The sequence below is a fragment of the Thalassophryne amazonica genome, chromosome 21 (genome assembly GCF_902500255.1).
Source record: "Thalassophryne amazonica chromosome 21, fThaAma1.1, whole genome shotgun sequence".
In the NCBI taxonomy this organism is placed as follows: Eukaryota; Metazoa; Chordata; class Actinopteri; order Batrachoidiformes; family Batrachoididae; genus Thalassophryne; species Thalassophryne amazonica.
The window spans coordinates 39,687,130-39,704,629 of NC_047123.1; the positions used below are offsets into that span (position 1 = coordinate 39,687,130).

The 17,500-nt window shown below is 44.7% G+C and overlaps 2 protein-coding genes across 2 annotated transcripts in view; both read right to left on the reverse strand.

The window, feature by feature from the left end:
- The window catches only part of LOC117502814 (solute carrier family 35 member D3), a 3,366-nt gene extending 2,517 nt beyond the window's left edge, over positions 1-849 (reverse strand). The window contains exon 1 of the mRNA XM_034161921.1: positions 771-849. Within this exon, the coding sequence (XP_034017812.1) occupies positions 771-849 (79 nt within the window). The remainder of the gene's footprint in view (positions 1-770) is intronic.
- An 89-nt stretch (positions 850-938) lies between these two features.
- Positions 939-17,500, reverse strand: part of pex7 (peroxisomal biogenesis factor 7) — a 24,579-nt gene continuing 8,017 nt past the window's right edge. Inside the window, exons 7-10 of the mRNA XM_034161922.1 lie at positions 4,371-4,477; positions 3,752-3,865; positions 2,814-2,869; positions 939-1,056 (exon numbers count right to left, since the gene is read on the reverse strand). Coding sequence (XP_034017813.1) covers positions 939-1,056; positions 2,814-2,869; positions 3,752-3,865; positions 4,371-4,477 — 395 coding nt within the window. The remainder of the gene's footprint in view (positions 1,057-2,813; positions 2,870-3,751; positions 3,866-4,370; positions 4,478-17,500) is intronic.

Genomic DNA, 17,500 nt, shown 5'->3' on the forward strand with positions numbered 1-17,500 from the left:
TCTGTGTGTGTTGTGTGTCTCTGTGTGTGTTGTGTCTCTGTGTGTGTTGCGTGTCTGTTTGTTGTGTCTCTGTGTGTGTTGTGTGTCTCTGTGTGTGTTGTGTCTCTGTGTGTCTGTTTGTTGTGTGTCTGTGTGTGTTGTGTCTCTGTGTGTCTGTTTGTTGTGTGTCTGTGTGTGTTGTGTCTCTGTGTGTCTGTTTGTTGTGTGTCTGTGTGTGTTGTGTCTCTGTGTGTCTGTGTGTGTTGTGTGTCTGTTGTTGTGTTGTGTCTCTGTGTGTCTGTGTGTGTTGTGTGTCTGTTGTTGTGTTGTGTCTCTGTTGTTGTGTTGTGTGTCTGTTGTTGTGTTGTGTGTCTGTTGTTGTGTTGTGTCTCTGTTGTTGTGTTGTGTGTCTGTTGTTGTGTTGTGTGTCTGTTGTGTGTTGTGTCTCCGTGTGTCTGTTTGTTGTGTGTCTCTTTGTTGTGTCTCTGTGTGTGTTGTGTCTCTGTGTGTCTGTTTGTTGTGTCTCTGTGTGTGTTGTGTGTCTCTGTGTGTGTTGTGTCTCTGTGTGTGTTGCGTGTCTGTTTGTTGTGTCTCTGTGTGTGTTGTGTGTCTCTGTGTGTGTTGTGTGTCTCTGTGTGTGTTGTGTGTCTGTGTGTGTTGTGTGTCTCTGTGTGTTGTGTCTGTTTGTTGTGTCTCTGTGTGTGTGTGTGTTGTATGAGACAGTGTAATCAGCCATCAGCGTGGACTATTTCAGCCAATAACAGTGCGGATCAATAAAACTCTTGGATTACCTCCAGCTCTCATCACATTTATCATCTTCTTTCCCTTCGGCTCCGTCACTGCTTCATTAGTTGCCTCTTTTAAAATCATTCCTCCTTCTTCCCCTCAGCAGCGCCCCCTACAGTAAAGCCATCTTTTAACTTTGACAAAAACTTGATTTTTGTTTTCTTCTTTGCTCACTACTCTGTTGCACTGAAGGATTCTGGGTTGTTTTCGGTCTGGGTGAGGTGGGTCCTGAGCAGATCGTCACGCCGAGCCGCTCTGGGCGCTAAAAGCAGCCTCAGCAGAAAATCCTCACTGGACACCAAACGCAACAGAATTTAAAGGGGCACTCACACAGTTTGTCGTTGCATAAAATTCATAATCAGTCGTCATCTGGGCCCAGGCCGGGTCGCGGCCTGAGGCAGTTGATCGGTTTGCTTGCCTTGTTGCAATGGGCCTGCTCGTTTCCATTCAGAGATTTATGAAAACCTCCATCAGTGTCCTGGACCATGACTTCTGTCTGCATTCAGGACTTTGATCCTGACCTGTGATGACCTTTGCACTTCACTGCGCTGCAACAGGAGGTGGCGGATTAACGGCAACAACAAGCCTCTGACTTTGTTCATCTTCCACTCAAAGTGTGACTGGAGATGCAACAACCCAACATCTCCAGTCACAGCCACCGTGGAACTTCTTCAGAGTTGTCATGGTGACTTGGTGGCTTCCCTCACAGCCACATTTGAGGGCAGCCTGATGGAGACACATTGACATGTGGACTAGTGTGCCTTTATTGTAGACAGTGGCGACATGAGTTGAAAAAAATCGGTCACATGACTCGTGGTGCCATCTTGGATTTAAAATAGCATTGGCTGTTAATGTGTCTGCATGTAAATCAGCTATTTATTTATTTATTCACTGAAAATGTCGGGTTGTTGTGCCTTTGGAGGCACAAATAGACACAACAAGGGCTTCAAGATGTACAGATTCACTTCAGATCCAAACAGAAGAAACATTTGGGAAAATAAAGTCAGCGTGTGGCGACTTCATCATCAAAGCTTTGAGAGGTCAATTTATTGATCAGTCCCATGTCCAGTAAAACTCACCTAAACCGTCATCGTATAAACCAGATATTCACAGTCACCGGACAAAAAAAGTCCCAAAGTTTTTGTATTGTTTTCCATGTAATAAACACTGTATATAATGGATTTTGTCTGTGTGTGTGTGTTTCTTGTATCTCTCTGACAGTTTGTCAGATTGACCTCAGCTTTTGGATATGGCTTACGCACGGCACGATGATGTCCATCCTTTATTATGAAAATTTTGGGGATTCAAATTTCCTGCAATTTTGACAAAGTTTCAGTAAGTACATAAAGATGAATAAAATCTTATACTTGCTGTGAGTTCAAGTTTAAATAAACTGTGTTCTTGAGGTTGGAGGCATGGAGGATTTGCTGTTTGAAATATTCTAAATGTTTTGTTTAATTCTGTCTGAGTCTCTTCCAATAACCTGGTTAAGAGGAATCCTTTAATTTTCATATAACTGATCATAAAACTGATTTTTGAAAACAATATGAAATACTATAAAATAATAATAATATAATGCAACACATCAATCAAAACACAGACCCAAATGACATAAAAAGTGCTTATTATCAACTTCACATGTAGATCAGATATCTTTAATTTGTGCCAAGTGGCTTTTGAATGTTTGTACTGGATCAAAATTTAGATTATTTCTACCTCAAATGCTAGAATGCAAGTCGTCGGCTCACATATCAATCCACACATTTCACAACAAGCCTAAATGTCCCTGACTCACATTATCAATAATAGCTACAGTATTCACATCCATATGTTTGTGCTTCATGTACACTAACTGTGTTTTATATTTATGTGTATATATGTGTCTGACCATGTTGGATGAATGTCAATCTTTTTCTTAAAATAAGTGCATTTGCGTGTCTCTTTGTATCTCAGCCACATCTTAACTTAAAACTGTGTCACAGTAAGTACACCTCTCAAGCAACATTTATTAAATAATAATTTAAAAAAAAGACGAAACGGGTTCTTACCTGACGGTGAAGTCGTACGAGCAGGACGCTAAAACTGTCCGACTGAACGGACAAAACTACGAACAAACAAACAAAAAACAGTTTAAGGGAAAATAACAGCCTGTGACTGCCAATGTAATTACTGATCATTGATGAGGTCATCAAACAGGTGCACGATAACTATGAAGAGCAGAAAGACCAAACAGGGATTGTGGTTTGAGGTTTGACACTGCTGGTCTGGGGGCCTGATGTGGCCCAGCGGTCAGACGCTGCCATTTGGCCTCATGGTGTGATTTTCATCATGTGGCTCTCACAGCCAGGCGCAGAAAAAATGAAAAGGTTTGTTCATCAAGTCCCAACATTCCTGCTGCATGATGTCAAAGGAAAGCGGGAATGTTATCCCATGTTACTACAGTTTGTCTGGTTCAGTTCCACCTGTGGCTCATTCTCCATGAGTACATCTGAAAGTGCTGATCAAGGAGGACATCCAGAGTGAAAAACTGCGCCAAATTAGGAACCCCAATCAAACCACTGACAGCAGAGTCCAAACAGTAAAATTTAAAGACGAAGTCATGTGATTCCACTGAAATTATCAACCTGTTCCATGTTCAGTGAACTCAGATTCTGCAGCACCATTACAGAACCACTGAAGTCCAAAGGCCATTCAGATGACAGCAGGAAAATCAGGACAGGAACGCAACAAAACACAGCCACTCTGACATCACTCTGCTGCCCCCTGCAGGCCTGTGTCACGGATTAAATGAGGAAGCAATCAGGACAGCCCAGTCTGAAAGCATCCAATCACTGACGGAGTCCTCATAAATGGGTGTGTTAGGCCAAAGGTCACATGTACCCTTCCTCCATCCTCCATCCATCCACAATTAAAAAAATTTAAAAAAGCATCACAGCTGCCCGATCAATAGTTGTCACATGACTATGAGGCTTTTGTGGGCATGTACCTTCACTCTGCGGATGGCATAGGTGTGGCCTCTGAGTTGACTGACAGCCTGTTGGATGTTCCTCAGGTCCCAGACACACACGCTGCAGTCCACTGAACCTGTGGCCACGATATTCTGCACGGCAACACCACGCACAACATTAATCAACATATTGATTATCTTTGAGATTAACAAAACTCATTTTCTACATAATGTCAGAAAACAGTAAAAACAACCCGCCATCAGTTACCAAGAGTCAAAAGTGAGATTTTTCTAAACTCAACAACTCAGTAAGATTAATTTGACAAGAATGATTAAATATTCATGTATTACATCTTTAATACAGAATCAATTAGTTCAGATTCAGTGGTTGTGAACATTCACTAGGTCACATGGTCAATACTAAGATAAAACATGACTTCAGATTAATGTTAACCACAGAGAAACTCCGTTCTGACGCTGTGATGCGTGCCGCTGCTCCACGCAAGCATAAAAGGAACAGCAGCAGAGTCTCTTATTTTGGCGGGCCATGTCTCAGAATCATCAGAACTTTGAGCCTGGTCTCAAAGAGGAAAACATGGAATATTCATCCTCCTAGTTTTTTTTCCAGCTGAGGTTCAGTCATTTTTTGAGCACCTACCTGGTCATATTTGCACCAATCACAGCTCAGGATTTCAGCCTGGTGGGCTGGGATGACCAATCGGCATGCGGCAGACTTCACATCCCACACTCTGAGCGTCCCGTCTCCTGGAGACACAAAAACACAGCGGGACTTCAGCCAGCGTGTCCAGAGATCCAACAGAAAGCAGAATGAAACCTGTGCAGTCACACCACTGGAGACTTGTGTTCAAAGCAACGATTCAGAATGTCTGAACAAATACCACAAGCAGATTTCATGTGTGAAGATGACGATGGTAAACGGACTGCGTTTATACTGCACAATTTCAATCAGAAGCTCCAAGTGCTTTACACTGATGCCTCACATTCACACACTAATGTCAGGGTACTGCCATGCAAGACACTCGCTACACACCGGGAGCAACTTGGGAATTAAGAGCCCTTAGTGATTTTCCAGTCTGCAGAGGGTTTGAAAAGAGGATCCTCTGGTCTCAAGTCCAACGCTGAACCATGAGACCATCACCTCCACCTACTGGGCCTCAGTCCTGCAGCAACAAGGCATAGAACACAATTCAGTTTAATAATAAAGGGACAAATCTCAACATGATTCACCCAAAGCCTTTAACACGCAGACACGACCCTGAAAAAGTGATGTGACCACAAACCAGACAGGCTCGCCCACATAATACATCTGCCAAACACATCGAGAGCTACAGAGACAATAATCAATAATCAATGTGAGGACAGAGGTCCAGTGACAGAAACTGGTCTCTCTCATTTCCCTCCTTCACATGTTGGACTCCTCAGCTGAGCAGAACCTCACCATGTTCCAGATCCAGCTGGATCTGGAACATGGACATCTGGAACATCTGCATCTGGAACATCTGCATCACGTCACTGTCATGTTAAACCTCTCTGTTGGTTTACGCTCAGACCTCAACCAGCCAGCAGAGGGCAGAGGTCATGTCATCATCTATCTGCACATTAACTCAAAAAAATAAAGCCTCATTCAAAGGAAAAAACAATAAACCAAACAAATACTGTGTTCTGGCTGTTTCACGTCTTATTGCCATCTGTTGGACTTTTTCTTTTTATTTGGACTCTGATCCAAAACCTAAAAACAGACTCCAGTTACTCTGCTGCTCTTTAATTCTTTCAGTCTGCCTGAACAACTACAGCACCCCCTGCTGTCTCAGACCGTCACACAGAACTCAAGACAAGAACAGCCCACCAGAGGTCATGAAACTGACCCTGACCTCTGACACAAAGAGATTTAAGAGAGAAGAAGCAGACAACATAAAACAAATGACATCTCAGAGATGAAGCAGATGTGGAGAGCGGACTGAAGCGAACCATTGATCTCGAGACCACAGGCAAAGTTCTACAAGTGGCACTGAAGAGAAAAGAGAAGGATGTGAGGATGGAGGAGCAGAAATAGGAGGAGATGAAAGGACGAGGCAGCAGAGGAGCATGGGAAATCCTGATAAGCTTATCAGAAGCAGACTCTCCCCGCTGGCTGTGGATCCGACGCTTTAAAGCACACTGTGACATTAGCTTTCATGCTAACGGCTAAGTACCACCAGGAGGCGCCCTCCACAGGCAGATAAGACAGTGATTTTCCACCCTATGCTAATGCTAGTTAGCACTCTGAAATCCCATTAGACACACGTGTGGTGCAGAACAGCTTGTTCTCATGTGTGGTCAGGCGAGAAAACATGAAGCATCAAAGGCAAGACGATAAATGTGTCAAGAACCTGAGACCATCAGAATGCCGCAAGATGACCAGAGTGATGAAAGACTACAAGAGTGAAAAAAGACCATCAGAGGGACTGAAGACCACCAGAGTGACTAAAGACCACAGGAGTGAAAAAAGACCATCAGAGGGACTGAAGACCACCAGAGTGACTAAAGACCACCAGAGTGAAAAAAGACCACCAGAGTGACTAAAGACCACCAGAGTGACTAAAGACCACCAGAGTGAAAAAAAAAGACCACTGGGGTGACTAAAGACCACCAGAGTGACGAAAGACCACTAGAGTGATGAAAGACCATCAGAGGGACTGAAGACCACCAGAGTGACTAAAGACCACCAGAGTGACTAAAGACCACCAGAGTGACGAAAGACCACTAGAGTGATGAAAGACAACTAGAGTGACTAAAGACTAAGGCTGGATAGAGAACTGGTTGTTTTCGGGTATCGTTAAGAAATGATTCGATCCACCAACATCAAGTCTTTTTGCTTAACGATTCCCTTATCGGTCCTTCAGAGCGCCGTTGTTTTTGAGGGTGTTTATCGGGAAAATGATCATTTCTCTTCGTTGATTACAGACCCTGCAGCTGCTCTGTAATCAACTGCTTCTTGCAGCGTGGCTCTGCTTTGAAGCTTGAAGCAATAAAGCAGTGCTCCGACCCACTGCTTCATTGGTTCTTGGCTTCGCTGCTTTTCAGAAGCGGCAAGTCCGCTTCTTAACTCCTCTCAAAGCCATTAAATATGTCAATCGTGAGTCACTTTTGAGTGGATTAAAGTCACTAACTGGAAAAAATGAGAATCATCCTCTGTTCTGTTGCTCCAAACACTGCACAGCTCTCTGCCGAGTCAAGTTAGAAAGACAGAGTCTGCTCAGAATTAATAACTTCAAAGCGAATCACCGTTTAAATCAAATGACACCTCTTTCCAAACATAATACAAACAATAAGCTGATGTATGATTTTTTAAGAATTTATTTGTATGTTACTACTGTAAATAAGTATTTCAACACCTGTGAAAATCAATGTTAATATTTGGTACAGTAGCCTTTGTTTGCAATTACAGAGGTCAAATGTTTCCTGTAGTTTTTCACCAGGTTTGCACACTGCAGCAGGGATTTTGGTCCACTCCTCCATACAGATCTTCTCCAAATCTTTCAGGTTTGGAGTTTCAGCTCCCTCCAAAGATTTTCTATTGAGTTCAGGTCTGGAGACTGGCCAGGCCACTCCAGGACCTTGAAATGCTTCTTACAGAGCCCCTCCTTAGTTGCCCTGGCTGTGTGTTTGGGGTCAGTGTCATGCTGAAGACCCAGCCATGACCCATCTTCAATGCTCTTACTGAGGGAAGGAGGTTGTTTGCCAAAATCTCACAATACATGACCCCATCCATCCTCCCTTCAATACGGTGCAGTCGTCCTGTCCCCTTTGCAGAAGAGCACCCCCAGAGTATGATGTTTCCACCCCCATGCTTCACAGTTGGGATGGTTTTCTTGGGGTTGTTCTCATCCTCTAAACATGGTAAGTGGAGCTGATTCCAAAAAGCTCTATTCTAGTCTCATCTGACCACATGACCTTCTCCCATGCCTCCTCTGGATCATCCAGATGGTCACTGGTGAACTTCAAACAGGCCTGGACATGTGCTGGCTTGAGCAGGGGGACCTTGCTGCCCTGCAGGATTTTAAACCATGACAGCATCATGTGTTACTAATGTAATCTTTGTGACTGTGGTCCCAGCTCTCTTCAGGTCATTGACCAGGTCCTCCTGTGTAGTTCTGAGCTTTCTCAGAATCATCCTTACCCCACAAAGTGAGATCTTGCATGGAATCCCAGACTGAGGGAGACTGACAGTCATCTTGTGTTTCTTCCACTTTCTAATAAATAATCATAACAGTTGTTGTCTTCTACCAAGCTGCTTGCCTGTTGTCCTGTAGTCCATCCCAGCCTTGTGCAGGTCTACAGTTTTGTCCCTGGTGTCCTTAGACAGCTCTTCGGTCTTGGCTATGGTGGACAGGTTGGAGTGTGATTGATTGAGTGAACAGGTGTCTTTTATACAAGTTCAAACAGGTGCAATTAATACAGGCAAAGAGTGCAGAATAAGAGGGCTTCTTAAAGACAAATTAACAGGTCTGTGTGAGAATTCTTGCTGGTTGGTAGGTGATCAAATACTTATTTCATGCAATAAAATGCAAATTAATGATTTAAAAATCATACATTGTGATTTCCGGATTTTTTTTTTTTTTTTTTTAAGATTATGTCTCTCACAGTGGACATGCAGCTAAGATGAAAATTTCAGACCCCTCCATGATTTCTAAGTGGGAGAACTTGCAAAAGCCAACAAAGGTACCAGATAATTTGATGATATGAGGATAATAGGGCAGCTCAGTCTCATTTGAACCCTGCATGATACTGCAGGATTTGACCACTTACGGGGACAGCTGCTCCACCGTACAATCATATTTTACCCCTTTAGCACCCGCCCTCAATCGAGAGTGTGGTGCCAAATTATTCCAAATGTTAGCACCTTTAACAGAAATGCAATGACTTTTTACAGTAGTTCTTATCTTTGACTTCTTAATCACTAACCCTTCCTCTCAAATTGTAACTGGACTCACTCATTTTAAACAGATCCTGGACATGTTGAGGAAAAAGCTTGTTTTTGACTTTATACTTGATTTGAACGGTGGTGTACTCAGCCACGTTCCAGAATTCTAAAATATGTAAACAGACAAATAATGGGTTGATTGGTTCACGGTAGGGTTTGTTGCTGATAATTCTTATAGCTTTCTTTTGTTGTTAAAATATTGGTTTTGTATGTGTTTCCCCAAACCTCAATGCAATAGGTCATACAGTAGTGTTCAGAATAATAGTAGCGCTATGTGACTAAAAAGATTAATCCAGGTTTTGACTATATTTCTTATTGTTATCTGGGAAACAAGGTACCAGTAGATTCAGTAGATTCTCACAAATCCAACAAGACCAAGCATTCATGATATGCACACTCTTAAGGCTATAAAATTGGGCTATTAGTAAAAAAAAAAAGTAGAAAAGGGGGTGTTCACAATAATAGCATCTGCTGTTAACGCTACAAACTCAAAACTATTATGTTCAAACTGCTTTTTTAGCAATCCTGTGAATCACTAAACTAGTATTTAGTTGTATAACCACAGTTTTTCATGATTTCTTCACATCTGCGAGGCATTAATTTTGTTGGTTTGGAACCAAGATTTTGCTGGTTTACTAGTGTGCTTGGGGTCATTGTCTTGTTGAAACGCCCATTTCAAGGGCATGTCCTCTTCAGCATAAGGCAACATGACCTCTTCAAGTATTTTGACATATCCAAACTGATCCATGATACCTGGTATGTGATATATAGGCCCAACACCATAGTAGGAGAAACATGCCCATATCATGATGCTTGGACCACCATGCTTCACTGTCTTCACTGTGAACTGTGGCTTGAATTCAGAGTTTGGGGGTCGTCTCACAAACTGTCTGCGGCCCTTGGACCCAAAAAGAACAATTTTACTCTCATCAGTCCACAAAATATTCCTCCATTTAGGCCAGTTGATGTGTTCTTTGGCAAATTGTAACCTCTTCTGCACGTCTTTTATTTAACAGAGGGACTTTGTGGGGGATTCTTGCAAATAAATTAGCTTCACACAGGTGTCTTCTATCTGTCACAGCACTTACAGGTAACTCCAGACTGTCTTTGATCATCCTGGAGCTGATCAATGTGTGAGCCTTTGCCATTCTGGTTATTCTTCTATCCATTTTGATGGTTGTTTACCGTTTTCTTCCACGCGTCTGTTTTTTTTTTTTGTCCATTTTAAAGCATTGGAGATCACTGTAGATGAACAGCCTATAATTTTTTGCACCTGCGTATAAGTTTTCCCCTCTCAAATCAACAGTTTAATCAAACTATGCTGTTCTTCTGAACAATGTCTTGAACGTCCCATTTTCCTCAGGCTTTCAAAGAGAAAAACATGTTCAACAGGTGCTGGCTTCATCCTTAAATAGGGGACACCTGATTCACACCTGTTTGTTCTACAAAATTGACAAACTCACTGACTGAATGTCACACTACTATTATTGTGAACACCCCCTTTTCTACTTTTTTTTTCATAGCCTTAAGAGTGTGCATATCATGAATGCTTGGTCTTGTTGGATTTGTGAGAATCTACTGAATCTACTGGTACCTTGTTTCCCATGTAACAATAAGAAATATACTCAAAACCTGGATTAATCTTTTTAGTCACATAGCACTACTATTATTCTGAACACTACTGTATATGGAACACATAATGAATGATATAAAACAGTTAATGAATGTTGCAAGAGGAAGTCATGAGCTTTATACACGATTGTGATGGATTTAGACATTTTAGATTTAACATAATTAATGTGTGTTTTCCATTTTAATTAACCATCTTCTATGTTTAAGACACTCTTAGGTTTTTTAAAAGTCCTCCTCCCTCCTCTCAACAGTTTTGCACCTCAACTTTTATCTTACCAAGGGAAAACTCTAAGAAATGTCTAAGAATTTGAGGACTTCTGAGATTTTTCTTATAATAACATCACTAGGAGCTACTTTTAGCCTGAGGACGCTTCGTGGACAAGGACCCAGAGAGTTTAAAGACCATCAGCGTGTTTAATCCTCTCCAAGGTATCGAGTCAGCGACATCACTGACCCCCTGCTCCAAACTCAGCAGGTTTCACACATTATTTATTTTACTGTTCCACACTGACAAACTCGATTTTACGTTCCTGTTCAACACTTTGACACAATGTTTAGTTTGTTTTAAACGTGTTTGCCTGTCGAGTCCTGAGAGGGGTTTTTTCTTAATAGACCGCCCACTGAGCGGTCGCTAAGCAACACCAGCTGGTAATACGACACCCAATAATCAAAGCGTCACACAAACAACAACTTTAAGGAACGTGGACTCAGAGCAAAACTCCACATGAATACACGTTTGTCAAGTGACATATGACTGACAGCTGTCATTAAGCTCAGTTTAAGACATCAAAGAGACCAAAGACCAAGTAAATCCAGGATCCATCAGCACCAACTTCCTCTTTATGACACGCTCACAGGCGGAATTTATCTGAAAACTTTTTCAGTAATCCTGCTAATAAAAGCGCGTGCTGTTTGACAGCGTGTCATTAGCAAGTTAATGACGCGTCAGTCTGTGAGGACAACCTGTTGGTGGTCGATTCACCAGATCCTCCCAAAGTCTTTACAGAATGAAGAAGAAAAGGGTTTTGTTCCTCCGCTGACGGGCTGGTAAAGTCCTTCACCCGCTAACTGATTCTACACCTGCACCACATCAGGGGACCAGGACCACATTCATATCAAGAGCACAGGACCAGGACCAGGTTAGGACCAGGACCACATTCAGATCAAGAACACAGGGCCAGGCCCACGTTAGGACCAGGACCACCTTCAGATCAAGAACACAGGACCAGGCCCACACTAGGACCAGAACCACATTCAGATCAAGAGCACAGGACCAGGTTAGGACCAGGGCCACATTTAGATCAAGAACACAGGACCAGGTTAGGACCAGGCCCACATTCAGATCAAGAACACAGGACCAGGTTAGGACCAGGCCCACATTCAGATCAAGAACACAGGACCGGGACCAGGTTAGGACCAGGCCACGTTAGGACCAGAACCACATTCAGATCAAGAACACAGGACCAGGACCATGTTAGGACCAGGACCAAATTCAGATCAAGGACCAGGACCATGTTAGGACCAGGCCCACATTAGGCCCATGCTTGGACCAGAACCACATTCAGATCAAGAACACAGGACCAGGACCATGTTAGGACCAGGCCCACATTAGGACAAGGACCACATTCAGATTAAGAACACAGGACCAGGACCATGTTAGGACCAAGCCCACGCAAGGACCAGGACCACATTCAGATAAAGAACACAGGACCAGGACCATGTTAGGACCAGGCCCACATTAGGACAAGGATCACATTCAGATCAAGAACACAGGACCAAGACCACACAACACAGGACCAGGACCAGGTCAGGACCAGGACCATGTTAGGACCACGACCACATTCAGATCAAGAACACAGGACCATGTTAGGACCAGGCCCACATTCAGATCAAGAACACAGGACCGGGACCAGGTTAGGACCAGGACAACTTTCAGATCAAGAACACAGGACCGGGACCAGGTTAGGACCAGGACAGTAGAGAAGCTTGAATCTTCGACTGGACTGGGTTGCTTGACGCGAGTATGTTTCACTTCAAATCGCAGAAGCTTCCTCAGCTAAAATTCTTGCTCTGGTAGTCTGACTTCTGTCTTGACTCTTGTAGAGAAGAATAAAAGCGTGTCTCAGACCCCCTCCCCGGTTAAGGCTGGGTTTCAACTGTTTCACACAGAATGCCTCCTGGACCCCTCTCTCAAACCATTTCTTCTCTCTGGCTAAGATTTTAAACTTCCTTGTCCTCAAACGTGTGGTTAGTGTCTTTGAGGTGGAGATGAACTGCAGACTGAGGTCCACTGGCGCCCTCTCTGTGGTGCTTGTATAGCCTTTTGTGTAAAGGTTGCTTCGTTTCACCTATGTAGTGTTCGTTACAGTTTTCCTGACATCTGATAGAATACACTACATTGCTCTGTTTGTAACTAGGGATCCTGTCCTTAGGGTGAACTCATTTCTGTCTCAAAGTGTTAACCGGTTTAAAGTAAACTGGGATTTTGTGCTGTCTGAAGATCCTCTGTAGTTTTTCCCCTACTCCTGCTAAATAAGGGAGAGACACAACTCTTCTTCTTGTCTCCGTCTCCTGTCTATCTGGTCTCTTTGTTCTCTGGGACTTCTGCACTTTGTCCAGGGACCATCGTGGGTACCCACATACTGTGAGGGCTTTCCGGACAAGTTGTTGTTCTTTAGCCCTTCCCTCTGCAGTTGCAGGCACCTGTAGGGCTCTGTGTTGAAGAGTCCTGATCACCCCGAGCTTGTGTTCAAGGGGGTGATTTGAGCCAAAGAGTAGATATTGGTCAGTGTGAGTGGGTTTTCTGTAAACCCCTGTCTGGAGCTGCCTGTTCTCTCCAATCGTAACATCACAGTCCAAGAAGGCTAAATGGTTGTTTCTGGCATCCTCACGTGTGAACCTGATATTGGAGTCCACCGAGCTGATGTGTTCTGTAAAGTCCTCAACCTCCTGTTGCTTGATTTTTACTGGGTACACGGTATGGGTGGGTACCCACAGTATGGTTTGAGAGAGGGGTCAAGGAGGCATTCTATGTGAAACAGCTGAAACCCAGCCTTAACCGGGGAGGGGGTCTGAGATGTGTTTTGTCCCCTGTTTACAATGGGGTACTCAGGTCAAAGCAGTTTCAGTCTTTTGTTCATGGTAATGAGTCATTCACGTCATCAGGAGAGTCATCAAGGGAGCCATCAGGAGAGGCTTCCGTCCCATCATTAGGAGGGACAGCTGCCCTGTCATTAGGAGAGTGCTAACTAGAGCACAATAGGTGCTAATTAGAGCTATTGTTTAGTCACTGGCCTATAGCAGTCTGCCTCTCGGTAGGAGGGGTCTGGTTAGGTTTAAAACTCCAGCTTTTGTGGCTTCTGTTTATTCTTTTCTACAAGAGTCAAGACAGAAGTCAGACTACCAGAGCAAGAATTTTAGCTGAGGAAGCTTCTGCGATTTGAAGCAAAACGTCCTCGCGTCAAGCAACCCAGTCCAGTCGAAGATTCAAGCTTCTCTACTATGGAAACCACCTGGACTGAGAGCTTACACAGACACCAGGACCACATTCAGATCAAGAGCACAGGAGCGGGACCGGGTTAAGAACAGGACCAAATTCACATCATGAACACAGGACCAGGACCAGGTTAGGACCAGGACCACATTCAGATCATGAACACAGGAGCGGGACCGGGTTAAGAACAGGACCAAATTCAGATCATGAACACAGGACCAGGACCAGGTTAGGACCAGGACCAAATTCAGATCATGAACATAGGACCAGAACCAGGTTAGGACCAGGACCATGTTAGGACCAGCCCCACGTTAGGACAAGGATCACATTCAGATCAAGAACACAGGACTGGGACCAGGTTAGGACCAGGACCACATTCAGATCAAGAGCACAGGATTGGGACCAGGTTAGGACCAGGACCACATTCAGATCAAGAGCACAGGATTGGGACCAGGTTAGGACCAGGATCAGGTTAGGACCAGGATCACATTCAGATCATGAACACAGGACCATGTTAGGACCAGGACCACATTCAGATCATGAACACAGCACCAGGACCACATTCAGATCAAGAGCACAGGATTGGGACCAGGTTAGGACCAGGATCAGGTTAGGACCAGGACCACATTCAGATCATGAACACAGGACCAGGACCACATTCAGATCAAGAGCACAGGATTGGTACCAGGTTAGGACCAGGATCAGGTTAGGACCAGGACCACATTCAGATCAAGAGCACAGGATTGGTACCAGGTTAGGACCAGGATCAGGTTAGGACCAGGACCACATTCAGATCATGTACACAGGACCAGGACCATGTTAGGACCAGGACCACATTCAGATCAAGAGCACAGGATTGGGACCAGGTTAGGACCAGGATCAGGTTAGGACCAGGACCACATTCAGATCAAGAGCACAGGATTGGGACCAGGTTAGGACCAGGATCAGGTTAGGACCAGGACCACATTCAGATCAAGAGCACAGGATTGGGACCAGGTTAGGACCAGGATCAGGTTAGGACCAGGACCACATTCAGATCAAGAGCACAGGATTGAGACCAGGTTAGGTCCAGGATCAGGTTAGGACCAGGACCACATTCAGATCATGAACACAGGACCAGGACCACATTCAGATCAAGAGCACAGGATTGGGACCAGGTTAGGACCAGGACCACATTCAGATCATGAACACAGGACCAGGACCACATTCAGATCAAGAGCACAGGATTGGGACCAGGTTAGGACCAGGACCACATTCAGATCATGAACACAGGACCAGGACCACATTCAGATCATGAACACAGGACCAGGACCACATTCAGATCAAGAGCACAGGATTGGTACCAGGTTAGGACCAGGATCAGGTTAGGACCAGGACCACATTCAGATCAAGAGCACAGGATTGGTACCAGGTTAGGACCAGGATCAGGTTAGGACCAGGACCACATTCAGATCATGTACACAGGACCAGGACCATGTTAGGACCAGGACCACATTCAGATCAAGAGCACAGGATTGGGACCAGGTTAGGACCAGGACCACATTCAGATCAAGAGCACAGGATTGGGACCAGGTTAGGACCAGGATCAGGTTAGGACCAGGACCACATTCAGATCAAGAGCACAGGATTGGGACCAGGTTAGGACCAGGATCAGGTTAGGACCAGGACCACATTCAGATCAAGAGCACAGGATTGAGACCAGGTTAGGTCCAGGATCAGGTTAGGACCAGGACCACATTCAGATCATGAACACAGGACCAGGACCACATTCAGATCAAGAGCACAGGATTGGGACCAGGTTAGGACCAGGACCACATTCAGATCATGAACACAGGACCAGGACCACATTCAGATCAAGAGCACAGGATTGGGACCAGGTTAGGACCAGGACCACATTCAGATCATGAACACAGGACCAGGACCACATTCAGATCATGAACACAGGACCAGGACCACATTCAGATCAAGAGCACAGGATTGGGACCAGGTTAGGACCAGGGTTTTGTTATAAAACAGGGTTTAGTTGGAAGCCTTCTGAGTCTGTATTGATCACAGCACAACTGATTGCAGATGGAACTGTCGCTCTCAGAAGCCTGCAGTGTTTTGTGTGTGTGTGTCTGTTTGCATGCATGTGTGTTATCATGGCTGAGTGCGTGTAGCGTGTGCTGTCAAACAGGTCAGCGTGCACGTGTGAACGTGAGCGTGACAGCCTGAAAATGAATCTCTGCTTCTTTATGGACGTCTCCAACGTCTCAGCACTGACACTGTGGGACCACAAGACCTGAACACAGCCACACACAGGAACATTGGGCTCCAGAACCAGGAACCAGTTTAGTTCCTGTCACAATTTGGAAACTTCCAGATAGACAAAAGAGAATGATTCAGGTTTGAGGTTGTGAGTCTGCAGATGAGTTCTGGCACCAACAGGCCTCAGATCCCGACCAGGACCACTGCAGGAAATATTTAAAGTTTGTGACGGCCCCTGACAGGAACTCTGGTCCACGTGAACCAGAGGTCTTTAGGTCACCAGGTTTCACCACTGATCCACCTGATACATGATTTTAAAGGACCCGATTCCCAGAACCTCAGAGCTACAAAGGCAACATTTAACCTGACAGAACCAGTGGTTTGTTCTGTGGAGCAGGAGAAGATTAAAATCAGACTTTGTGTTTGAATAAACGTGGCCTGGAGCCACAGCGAGGAGCTCTGATGGCCATCAACCCCTGGAACTGACATCTGTTACCAATTAGCCAGAACCAACCGGTACCACACACCACACCACCCAAGGACACAAAAGAGGTTCTGCACCACAACACCAACAAAAACAGAGAACATGTGTAAGTAAAATATTACAGACATTATAGCAACCTTTAACCTCAATGACCCAACCTTCAGAAACAAACCCTGACAAAGAACCATGATGGTTCTTTGAAGCAGGTTCTGAACCTGAACACGGTGTGCTCGGAGTCTGGCTGTGGGGCGGAAACTGTTGGCTGTAACGGTCGTCTGTCTGCTAACACACCTAAAGCGTGTCAGGTTTTCTGTCAAAGGTCACATGGCACAGCTCAATGCTTTTTAAAAATCTTATCACATGTTTCTGCTGGTTCACAAACCAATTAGCCCAAAGTAATTAGCAGACTCGTTAAAGCCGGGCAGCAGACCTGGTTCCTCCTGGTCCATCGTGTGATCAGGCACTGACGCCACATTAATCCATCCCCAGGCAGGCTCCGCCCCTAATGGCGGTACAGATGGAGGAGATAACAGCAGCGTTCCCTCCGGGTCAGACTGATTGGTTCTGAATGAAGCTCATTTGTAAAATTCATTTCATCCACAGTGACAGAAAACAAACAGCTGCTCCTTCACCTTTAAAGGACGGAGGAGCTGCGAGGACACGCCCCCTGTACCACCAACGCACAAAGAAATAAAAACCACCAGTAATAATTAACCAGCACCAGCTGAAAAGTAATTTTAAAGTCCCAGGCAGGCCTGCACAGACACAGAACCCTGAACCCATCTGAACGCTCCGTGAACCAGCCGACGGCTCGATTCCAACGTTTCCAGTGAAGCCGTTACGTCCACGCCTATAAACTCAGGAACATTTCACTCAAAGATAAAACAAAAATCAAGATAATATTCAGAAAGAGTCTCGGTTTAAACATGTAACTCTTTCAGAGTCGTA